Raw genomic sequence first — 12,013 nt, 5'->3', positions numbered from 1 at the left:
TTTTAAGATGGGGTTTCACCATGTTGGTCAGGCTGGTCTTGAACTCCCGCCCTCAGGTGATCTGCCCGCCTTGGCCTCCAACGTGCTTGGATTACAGGAGTGAGCCACCACTCCCGGCCTCCTAACCAGCTAATTAAAGTTGAAAGGAGATATGGAAAATATATTAACATACTTGGCTGGGCACGGTGGCTCACGCCTGTAATCCAAGCACGTTGGAGACCAAGGCGGGAGGATCACCTGAGGTTGGGAGTTCAAGACCAGCCTGACCAACATGGTGAAACTCCCGTCTTAAAAAAAAAAAAAAAACAAAAACTTAAAGTGGTACTAGATAATTCATTTGCTGGAGGGTGTAATTAATATTCAAAATATTTAGGATAGAATAAAAACTAAAGAAATAATAAATTTCAAGTACTATACTTGAAAAGTACACTAAAAGTAATACACTAAAAGTAAAGTGTATGAATACCAAATGGTGAGACCTGATTTGAGGACTATAGAAAAAGCCCAGAAACTTGATACTCTAAGTAGCTGCCCCATCCAAAAATGGTGATTTTAAAACTGACTGACACTTGGCTTCGGGAGATGACCATCTTACGGTACTTACTTGGCCAGACCACACCTGGAATTCCTGGTAATGTAGTTTACTCTCTGTGTGCTTTAACTTCCTTAGTTGTACAATAGGGTGGAGGGTAGATCTTTGTAGCTACAGTGAAGGGTGGCTATGACGGTTAACTTGGAATATTTAGAGCTGTAGAATAATGCCTCACCTGTCTAAATGTTCTATTCATTAATACTGTGCCTGGTTTTGAGAACCCGCTTTAGGAAGGCCAATGAAAAGGGTAACTAGGGAAGAGGTTTTGGGAGCCACCATGTGAGCATTTAGCTTGAGAAGGGCTTTGGAAAAGAGAGCATCTTCAAGAATCCGAAAGACTATTACATGTAAGGAGGAGCACACATTTTTTAAAGGTGTCCTGTGGGGCACAGCAGGGCGAGAGAAGCCACAGGGAGCTAGCTTTTGGTTTAAGAACCAACTGCAGCTGCCGCGAATGATGAGTCATTTCGCATTTGGCAGAAAAAGTCAAGCAGGAATTGGAGGCGGCTGCTGAAGTTGTTTGTTGTAAAGGGGATTCTGACCTCCTCCTCCTGATCTCATAGAATGATTTAACTGTAATTTTGCTGTTTTAGTTAATAGAGAACTTTGATCTAAAAAGAGGCCTGCCCTCATCTCTCTCCTTCCCCATTCTCCAAAGTAAGCCCTGTAGGTTGGGGTGGAGGGTGGATCTTTGAAATACATCAGTGAATAAAACAAACCCCTCTAGCAGTCCCTGGCGCACACAAGACACCCAAATATCTGAATGAAGGATGAATAAAATCTCGGCCAGGCACAGTGGCGCATGCCTGTAATCCCAGCACTTTGGGAGGTCGAGACCTGGCCAACATGGTGAACCCCCGTCTCTACTAAAAAAATACAAAAATTAGCTGGGCGTGGTGGCACACGCCTGTAGTCCCAGCTGCTTGGGAGGCCGAGGCAGGAGAATTGCTTGAACTTGGGAGGCGGAGGTTGCAGTGAGCCGAGATCACTTCACTGCACTCCAGCCTGGTGCCTGGTGCCAAAGCAGGACACTTGTCTCAAAAAAACAATAAAATCTCATTACATGTGTGGTTTTTTTTTTTTTTTTTTTTTTTTTTTTGGAGTCTCCCTCTATTGCCCAGGATGGAGTGCAATGGCATGTTCTTGGCTCACCTCTGCCTCCCGGGTTCAAGTGATTCTCCTGCCTCAGCCTGTTGAGTGGCTGGGACTACAGTCACCTGCTACTATACCTGGCTAATTTTTGTATTTTTTTTTTTTTTTTAAATAAAGATGGGGTTTCACCATGTTGGTCAGGCTGGTCTTGAACTCCTGACTTCAAGTGATCTGCCCACCCTGGTCTCCCAAAGTATTGGGATTTCAAACATGAGCTGCCAAGCCCGGCCACAGTCTCATTGTTTTAATGTTACTGCACTTTGCCTCAAGATGAGCTGTGACTGTCAGATACAGCTGATTTGCTTGTTCAGGTAGTGTTATCAGAGGTATTTGTGCATGTAATAAGTCACCTGATAATTTTCCATATTTTAAAGAGAAAGACTCCATTGTAGAACTGTTGCAAGCGTATCACTGAAAGGTCTGAAGTTAGTTGAACTGGGTAAGTAGGAGGTTCTGTGCTGGTGGTATTCTCACATAGAAAGGAAGGAGGTGTGGTCTTGTGGTAAGACAGATGACAACCAGAGGACTCAAAATCTAATTTTAGCCAGGCTGCTAAACAGTGCGATTTGAAGTAGAGCCCACACTGTGCTCACCTTCCATTGCTCAATTTCCTATTCATTGCCAACAAATGTTCTGGACGCTTGTGGGCAGCTGTTTAGCTGCTGATCCAGGACCATACCATACCCAGGTCCACCCTTCTAATTGTCTCAACGGAAACAGCCAGTTAGGCTCTTAATTCTATTAAAAAAAAATCATATTTCCTGTTCTATGCTTCTTCGGTATTCAAGACCATCATTTCTTCACATGGATGGTCTGGGAGTTGATATGAATTGGAAGTACTTAAAGATGTTTGAGAGGCATAAGTGACAGCTAATGGTTACAACAATACGTAGTAAAGTAAGTACAGATGTCAGGACTGGAAGGGGGGAGGCTGTTGGGAAGTAGCAAGGCTTGGAATTAACTTTTGTTACAATATGTGGCCATCTAATAGCTGTCACCCTCTCAGCAATTACTACAGTGTATGTGGGTTGGTCTCTTCTGGTAGCTTTGTCTTCAGATAGTGATAAAAATAGTGTTACATTAGCATTCTCCAGAGAGACAGATCTAATAGGATATATAGATACAGGTGTGAGAGGAGATTGAGGAATTGGCTTGTGTGATTGTGGAGGCTGGGAAGCCCCACAACAGGCTGTCTTCAAGCCTGAGACCCCAGGATGCCAGTCCAAACCTGACTGAGCCACACGACCGGCATCAACCCTGATTGGCAGGTATACTTGTTTCCTTCTGTGCATTTGGCCTGAGACTCTACCTGGGGGGCTGCCAGTGTAAATCTGGAGTTCAAAGGCCTGAGAACCTGGAATTCTGATGTCCAAGCACAGGAGAGGAAGAGTGTATCCAAGCTCCAGCAGACAGACTGACACGATTGCCTTTTCTGAGTTCATCTGGACTCACACGCTAATCCCCTCTGGAACCACCCTCAGACACACACCCAAATAATGCCTCACTGGGTTTCTAGGTATTCCTTCATCCAGTCAAGTTGGTACCTAACGTTAACCATCACAAGTGTCTTGTGTTTTACTTTTTCTAATGTGTCTAAAGAGCTCTGAAGACCATCCTTCTGAAAGGAAAGGCAGGAAGGATGTACTTTGCATGAGGTACTGGGCTAGTCAGTCATGTGTCATTTCCCAGCGGGGGATTATGTATCGATTGCTGAGTGAATTGATCGCTATCATGGCCTCAGAAGAAACTAGCAATTTTTTAGACATCTTTTTAGATCCTTGTATGGCATCCTATACTGGTTTTATGTTCATGTGGATATTTGTGTACATGTGTACACACATTACTTCAACAAAGTGCAATCTTATACCTTTCCTGGTTGGGGCAGTAGAGAAATTTTACAGCCTACAATCAGACATATCTGGAAGAAGAGTGTATGATACGTATGATACCTTAAAAATTAGCACATTTAACAAAGTATAACTATTCAGTTACAATTAATGTTTTTTCCCTTTATTTTTCAAAAGGCTCATTTTTCTCCATTTCTCTACTATCAAAGTCAAGAACTGCCCAATGGCTCTGTCAAGGAGGCTCCAGCTCCTACTTCCGCTTCTCTGAAAGTCTCAAGTCCGTCAGATACTACAGAGGAAGTAGGAGATCATAAGCCTAAACTCTGCAGGCTGGCTAAAGGTGAAAATGGCTATGGCTTTCACTTAAATTCGATTCGGGGTCTGCCAGGCTCATTCATCAAAGAGGTATGGTAATCTGGTTCCAGCAGCCCAACAAACACAGCCACAGTTAGGATAGTCTCAGCTTCTCCCACCCACTGATGGCTTAGTAGAGAGACTACGTTGAAGGCATACACTGAGGGTCTCACTTGGGTTCAGATAAATGTTGTCATGGTCCCATACCCTTCAGGATAGCTACCAGTATGTCATAAGCTCACATTTTTTTGCCCCTCAACCATCTGTTCCAAACAGTGTGAGTTAACTCTAGTTGACGGTCACTATCAACCCTGTCAGTCAGTCATACGTGTTTGCCTCTGTGCATCTAGCATAACACCCCTTACCCTGTAGGGACTGATAGTGAGAAGACTCCCTGTAGCTCTGAAGCTGGGAGTGAAGAAGGGGGACCTATTGATCCCGCTTCATCCCAGAAGACATATAATATGACACTGAACCACGATTTATAATACTTCTAATCATGTGAGTATGGAAGTTATAGCTTTCATAAATAGAAAAGCATCAGAACACCTTTCTCAACTTCTATACCTCAAGGAGAAATAATAACATGATTAAGAAAAAATTCTTGAAATCCTCATCCCTCCCCTGAAGGAGGGCTAGTCTGACGTGCCCTTCTCTGTATTTGAATTGGTAACTCAGGACTTCTGTTCACAGGTACAGAAGGGTGGCCCTGCTGACTTGGCTGGGCTGGAGGATGAGGATATCATCATCGAAGTGAATGGGGTGAATGTGCTGGAGGAACCCTACGAGAAGGTGGTGGATAGAATCCAGAGCAGTGGGAAGAATGTCACACTTTTAGTCTGTGGAAAGCAAGCCTATGATTATTTCCAAGCTAAGAAAATCCCTATTGTTTCCTCCCTGGCTGATCCACTTGACAGCCCTCCAGATTCTAAAGAAGGAACAGTGGTGGAGTCGGAGCCTGACTCGCACATGGCAAAAGAACTGGTGAGTGGTGGTCTGTTTCTTTTCGTGATCTAATTCACTGGAGTGTGGGTACAGTCCCTAATGAGTATATTTAACGTCTGTTTGCTACAGATTTCTTTAAAAACTAGAAAATGACAATGTAAAGATAACAAATCAAGTTATTGTGGAGGACAGGAGGCAGTGTAAGGACGACAGATTTCTTTCATAGTATGCAGTTGACAGCAATTGTCTAGAGCTGACAACAAGTAAAAAGTTTATCAGTATTGTAATGGGAACCCCCAGAAAAGCCTGAATCAGATGATCTCAGTATGAATGCTGGTTCTGTCATTTGTCAGCTGTGGGAAAACAGATTTATTTGTTCTGTTCCTCAGTTTTCCCACCCATAAAACAGGGATAATTTGTAGGACTGTTACCAGGATCATGTTAACTAAGATAATTCTCAACTATATTAAAGTGCTTTGAATAGTTCCTGGCTCCTAGCGAGCATGTAAATGGTGACAGTTATAGACGATATTGTTTAAAATAATCGACAGGTAATCCAGTTTCATTACTAGGAAAGATTAAGCATTCTATACATATTTGGATGAAATTTCTTTGTAAGTTTCAATTTTATATTTTTGCCCAATTTTTCATAGATGAACTAGAGGTCCAAAAGTAAACGGACTTATCCAAGTTCATAAAGGAAATTTATAGCAAATCCAAGACTCTAATAAAACAGTTTAACTCAATATTGTTCTTCTTTCCATTAATTTAATTCTAATTGGTGGAATACTAACTTGAATAAACTCAGTTTAATGAACACACACAACGCCCACTGATTTGTATTCTAGAATGCTTATGTAAAGATTATTCCAGTTGTCTTTTAAAAATTCTGTACTTTCTCTTTAGGAAGTCAATTATAGTACTATACTATTCTAGTCTTTTTTTTTTTTTTTGAGATGGGTTTCACCATGTTGGTCAGACTGGTCTTGAACTCCTGATCTCAGGTGATCCACCCACCTTGGTCTCCCAAATTGCTGCGATTACAGGCGTGAGCCACCACGCCAGGACTACTAGTCTTACAAGAAAAAATATAAACAGACATTAAGGAATTTGTTAACGTGTCAAACAACATGTTGAAAACAGTCAAGTGTAGAATTCAGGTCACCGGACTTCTAGTGAGCAACTCTACGTCCTGACTTAAGTCATACAGCCCTAGGCTAGATCATCGCTTTCATTACTCTAACATTTGTAAATTATTTTTCTTTTACACAGGCCCACAGTACAGCCTCACATTCTTCTTCCAATTCTGAAGACACAGAGATGTGACGAGAACAAATAATAGCTTTGGCTGTTTATCCGAGAGTTGTTTCTGGGAATTTAATAGGAATCCTTTCTCAAGGAATGAGTTGCCACCGGTTTACTGTCTCTTTAGAAGAACACCTTCACTGGAAACCATTCATCATGTGTGACTGTCTTCTGTTATTATTTGTCTTACTGGCGGCTATTGCTGTCGGCTAATTTATGGTTAACATAGGAAGAGATAAGGCAGGAGCTAGACTCCTTGCATGTGATCTCTTCCAAGCTTCAACTTAGCTACATTTCTCTGTATGATGTCTCTTACTTCTACAGGCTCCTTGAGCACCAAAGATGATTCATAACTCTGTATAGGTGACAGCTGCTTATTAAAGCATCTTGGCAGATAAGCCTGTTAAAATTGTGCTTTTGTAACAATGTTGTGGTTGCTACAGTAAATACCATTAACAACTGCCTTTTGAGTACGCTTGATAGTGTTTTTGTTTCGGATTCACTTTCTATGCTTTAACCTTCATTTGTCTCTCGAAACCCAAAATACAATAGAGAATAAGACCTTAGTAATAAAATTCAGAATTTTCTTAAATTGCATGTCTGAGTGTTCTAAAAATTTTCCAACATTTTTCTTTCACAAGTGACTTATTCCCCCAGTCAAGTTATTCATGGTTTCACCCCACAGCATGAGGGGCAGATAGAAAAAAAACAAAAACAAAAACATCACATCACTACCAAATTGAATGTAGGGTATAATACCAAGTTAACAGGAAATCAGGAAAAAATGACATACCTGAAGTCTCTCTTTCGGTAGAATCTATTTCAGGTATACGCCGTCCCTTTCCCGGAAAAGAACAGAAACCTCTTGGTTATTTTAATGTGGCAGGATCAGATGAGGAGGGATGGGATGCTAACTTATGTTAGATCACACAAGCATAATACCAAGCTATGCTTGATAAAATGAACTTAAGGCCACAGTGTTACAATCTCTGATTTTAATGACAGTCAATCTCAGGCGAAAGCTGTAACCTTCTCCATGTGAACCTTAAAATGGAAATCCTGGGTGTTTGTTTGGCCCAGCTACCACAGACATCTCTTGCCCCAGAGTTCCAGTGTATTTTTCCCCTTTAGTGTCTTGGCTCCTCTCCGCTTCTGCACCAGCCTCAAGTCCACACAGGACACTCTCCGCTGAGTATTGTCTTGAGTTACTTCTCTCCCTCATGTTCTGGCTGATGCTACTCGTGATCCTAGCATCGCCCTGTGGGGAAGGAGTATGCTAGCGGTAAAAATGCTACATCGTGTGTGTTTGTAAAATGTCAGGCCCTGGTTCCCTCCATTTTCTTCCCCTCTGATATCTAAATTTTGAGACCACTGGCCTCTAACAGTCTGTAGTAGGCCTGAGTTCAAGGTGCCATATGCTTCTCTGGTGCCTGTTTGTGAGCCAAATAGAGGAACAGTATGCTAGAGAGAGCGCTGACCAGGAAGATCACATCAAACCAACGGTGATAGAAGTTGAACTGCAGCTCTCCAAGGACCTCGGTGATTATGGTGCGGTATTCTAGAGGCATACTCATTCGAATCAGCAGCACAGAGGAGACAAAGTACATGCCCTGTAAGTCAAATGAATTAATCCAGAAGTGACTCTAAATGTAGTGAGGAGGAGGACAAAAGAAATTATTAAAATTCTTAAAAGTATCAAGCACATTTCTGGTATTTTACAGTTGTAAACATAAAGCTAACTCATTAAACTTACCATTATCTGTGCTAACAGCAGGACAATGACATTGGAGGACTTACTGCTAGAGATGGCATAAAAGAACTGTCAAGAAAGAGGGAGATAAATGTGTGCCACATGGTTAGATTCCTATGTCATGAACAGTGAGAAATATGGTTAGCATTTGATTAAAAGTGGCTCTTCCATGCCACAATCCTGTATAGAACAATATGATTAAGGCTATAAACATGAGACTTAATTTAGACTGCTGAAAAAGGTATAGTTTTCCCCGGAGGCAATTTAATTATGTAACATGAAAGGATTCCTATTGCTGTCAAACTTCAGAAACTCTGTGACACGTATGACTTAACATCACTATAAAACATTAAGTCGGATCACTCCAGCCCAGTCCAAGCATTTGTAATTGTTACTAGGCTCCTGCGCTCTTTCTAAAATTGTGCTAGGTGACTACAGATCCCTTCCTGTCCCAGCCCCTTCTCTTCCATTTAAACAGCTCCTGGATTCTCAATCCCTACCTTTCCTATCAGAGAGGACTCACTTTCCACCTCCATGAAGTCTTCCTACATTGATTAGAAAACAGCTGAATTCAGTAGGTCCTTACTTAGTGCCATTTATAGGGTCTTGGAAACTGAGATTTTAAGTGAAATGATGTATAACAAAACCACATTTTTCTCATCAACATTATAATGAAATGTCGAATGAAACTTTTTTTGAGGACTTGGTGTATATAGTTCTGCTTAAAGCCGCTGTTTCCGAGAACCTATTGATGACATTGAGAACTTACTATATTCTGCTCCCCTACTTCCATATCTTCTCTATAAGTGATTCTCACAATTCTTCTTCTAGTCTCAAATATCTGAATACCTGCCTATCATGTACTAGGTTCATGGCACCATCAGTGAACGAAATAGACCCATATCTTACTCTATTACCTTTGGTAAATGTACTTATCTATAATTGGTTTATGATGTAAATATATCATCATTAATTTATGTAGTAGTTTAACTTTTAAAAAATTCTGTTGTATGTCTTTTAAATACTTGGGACTGTTTAAAGTCTCAGGAGGCAGAATTCTTAATTAGGTAAAATTATCTCATGGTACCGTATTTAATTAAACAAATGATAAGCAGTACTTTTTAACACTGTGATAAAACATACCTTGGTAAGAGTGATCAGCAATCCTCTGATGGACGTGACAATGATTATTCCAACAAGAATGAAGGAAATGTGTTGGGACCAAAACTTCACCTGGAAAAAAACATATCTGCTAAATCTCTGTTCAGAGAGATGTAAAGGCTAAACTATATTCCGATCATTTACAAGACTGTGAGAGGGAACTTCATTAGACCCTACCTGATTCTTTTTTTGATTCAGGGAGAGAGGAAAGCAAGTAAGTGGCAAAAACACCTACAGAAAGACTGCAGTGGGTATCTTAATTAGCAGACTTACTGAAACCTTAACAGTTTTTATTTTTTGTAAAGCCAGGGTCTTGCTATGTGGTCCAGGCTGGTCTCAAACTTCTGGGCTCAAGCAATACTCCCAGATCAGCCTCCCCAAGTGTTGGTATTACAGGCACGAGTCACTATGGCTGGCAGCAAGTACAGAGAAGTGACATAATAAATCAGAAAAAAACATGGAATGGTACAGTTTTACTGTGATGAACGAAAAGCAGGAATGAAAAGGAAACTAAATAATAGCTTGATTATTTTCAATCTCTATGAATAACAGTTCCCTAACCACCAAGACTTCAAGGAATCTTTCTCTTTTTAGCAAAAGAGTATGTAGACATTCTCAGCTAATTCTAGGAAATAGTTGCACTTCACTGGAACCACATGATACTTTTTCTCCTCCTGCATTGCTTCATAGTGAGAAGGAGTTTTGGGACCCTGTGTTTGATTCGGTTCTAAAAAGTAACTGAAAGGGAGCTGCTATTACTAATATCTAAAAGATTTGTTATTCGGAATAATAAGAAAATATGGAGTAAACAGATGAATTATAGATTGTATATATACATGGCCATTAAGTATCCTCAAAAAGTACAGAAAAGGAAAAGCATTGCTAAAACTTCAGCCCAGTAAAACACTTAAATGAAGAAAACACAAATGCAACAAGAGCAAAGCATACTTTTTGTTGGTTTTTGAGATGGGGGTCTCACTCTATCACCTAGACTGGAGTGCAGTGGCATTATATCAGCTCACTGCAACTTCTGCCTCCCCCAGATCGAGTGATCCTCCTGCTTCAGCCCCCTGAGTAGCTGGGACTAGAGGTGCATGCTACCATGTCCAGCTAATCTTTAATAATTTTGTAGAGATGGGGTTTCCCCTTGTTGCCCAGGCTGGTCTGGAACTCCTGGACTCAAGTGATCTGTCTCAGCCTCTCAAAGTGCTGGGACTACAGGCATGAGCCACAGTGGCTTGCCTGTAAAGCATACTTAATACAATTTGTATACTACTCAAAGAAAAGACACTATGTTCCTTTACACTCAAAGAAGATAGACTATTGATCTAGCATCAAGAAACATGTACGTTGAGATGTTTCTCAAGGATTGGGCTCAGTTTGCTCTGGTTCATTTTAATTTTATCCAAGTCCCTTTGAGATCAGGGGCATGTCTGACTGGGGGTCGCATGCAGACTGTGTTTACGCTGACAGCACAGCTAAATGGTCTATACTGGAACTAAGAGTGTGACGTTGGTCTTAAAGTGCTATTCAGTCAGTCTTTGGCTCTGGTTTATGAATAAAGACATTGAACTTCAATTAGGACAAGGGTGTGTTTATGACAGTGGTATTATGAAACAGGTAAAAAGACAATAAAAAACAACTTTGTTCATAGGTGACAGTTGCCATCTTTAAGCCCAAGGTCCACATTAACGGATAAAGATCATTTCTTACAGCAGAAATCATTTCAGTTCTAGCACAGAACAATAATTAGTAGTTAATTTTCCCTTAGGGCATCAAAGGTGAGTTGTGTGTTTGAAGAGCTCATCAAGAATCAGAGAGAGAAGTATCTGAACACTTTGGTGGGGAGAAAATGGTAAACTGGTAGCTGGGTACAGAGAAGCAAAGGAGCAACTATAGAAATAATCAGCATCCATGACAATATTAAGTATCAGTCATTACTTCTGGCTTTATGCTAAGAGGATCTTGGCCTTTTACAAATTTTCCATGTGAATACATCAAAATATAAAAATTTTCTAGCAGGGTGTGGGGGAACTGGGATGGGATAACATTAGGAGAAATACCTAATGTAGGTGACGGGGGCACGGATGCAGCCAACAACCGTGGCATATGTATACCTATGTAACAATCCTGCATGATCTGCACATGTACCCCAAAACTTCAAGTATGATTAAAAAAATAAAATAAAATTCAAATATATTTAACTTTAAAAAATTTTTTCCATGTGAATCTGTCAAAATATACACAGGAGAGTGGGAAGAACAAAAGCAGAGGCCAGTACCTAAAGCACGCAAATGACCATCTTAACAAGGGGAAGTTATAGCAGATAAAACAGAAAGAAACACGACAAACCAGGATCTTGATAGAACGCTTACATCAAATTGGATTCCCAGATAATTCACAGTGATCTCAATGCCTCTTGTGACAGGATCTGTTTTCCCAACTCGATCAAAAACAATATTGATGGTGGCCTGCAAAGATGTAGACTTTTATGTTAGAGCATCTTAACAATCACTCACTGTTTCAAAAAGTGACTCAAACTAATGAATTAATCACTAGAACATACCTTACAGGTCAATGATCCTAAACAGGCAATTCTATTCTCAATCCAAACCATATATAGGAAATCTCTTTTGTCTACTCACATACAGGCAAACAAAAGTCCCTATTTACTCCATCTTTCTTTTTGGTGAAGAGTCAAGGGGAATAAAGCTGTGGCATATATTCCTCAATTTATCAGAAGCCAGAAAGGTAACATTCTGGTAGATGAAGTCAGGTTAAGAGAATCAAGAAATCCCAGGGTCATACCTTGTGGTTATTTTCTGAATGCTCTAACAGCAAATACTAAAATAACAAAAAAGGAGTTATAGCTAGTAAGTCAACGAATGATATCAAATGGAATCATGA

The 12,013-nt window shown here is 40.5% G+C and overlaps 2 protein-coding genes across 12 annotated transcripts in view; one reads left to right on the top strand and one right to left on the bottom strand.

Annotated features, from left to right (window-relative positions):
• The window catches only part of PDZK1 (PDZ domain containing 1), a 42,565-nt gene extending 35,661 nt beyond the window's left edge, over positions 1–6,904 (top strand). For 5 of the 6 annotated variants that reach the window (XM_032268900.1, XM_032268901.1, XM_032268904.1 and 2 more), the window contains 3 exons: positions 3,769–3,996; positions 4,639–4,929; positions 6,163–6,904. In XM_032268900.1, the coding sequence (XP_032124791.1) occupies positions 3,769–3,996; positions 4,639–4,929; positions 6,163–6,216 (573 nt within the window). In that variant the 3' untranslated portion in view covers positions 6,217–6,904. Of the gene's footprint in view, positions 1–3,768; positions 3,997–4,638; positions 4,934–6,162 lie in introns of all 6 variants that reach the window. The other variant, XM_032268899.1, reaches the window with a different exon arrangement.
• Positions 6,905–7,172: 268 nt separating this feature from the next.
• The window catches only part of LOC116543393 (Golgi pH regulator), a 59,417-nt gene continuing 54,576 nt past the window's right edge, over positions 7,173–12,013 (bottom strand). For 5 of the 6 annotated variants that reach the window (XM_032268905.1, XM_032268906.1, XM_032268907.1 and 2 more), the window contains 4 exons: positions 11,482–11,577; positions 9,089–9,178; positions 7,949–8,014; positions 7,174–7,805 (listed from right to left, as the gene is read on the bottom strand). In XM_032268905.1, the coding sequence (XP_032124796.1) occupies positions 7,599–7,805; positions 7,949–8,014; positions 9,089–9,178; positions 11,482–11,577 (459 nt within the window). In that variant the 3' untranslated portion in view covers positions 7,174–7,598. Of the gene's footprint in view, positions 7,806–7,948; positions 8,015–9,088; positions 9,179–11,481; positions 11,578–12,013 lie in introns of all 6 variants that reach the window. The other variant, XM_032268910.1, reaches the window with a different exon arrangement.

This window comes from Sapajus apella, unplaced genomic scaffold (genome assembly GCF_009761245.1).
Source record: "Sapajus apella isolate SASKATOON/1434 unplaced genomic scaffold, GSC_monkey_1.0 scaffold187, whole genome shotgun sequence".
Lineage (NCBI taxonomy): Eukaryota > Metazoa > Chordata > Mammalia > Primates > Cebidae > Sapajus > Sapajus apella.
The sequence above is the reverse complement of the archived record's forward strand: the minus strand, read 5'-3'. Positions and strand labels throughout refer to the sequence as shown.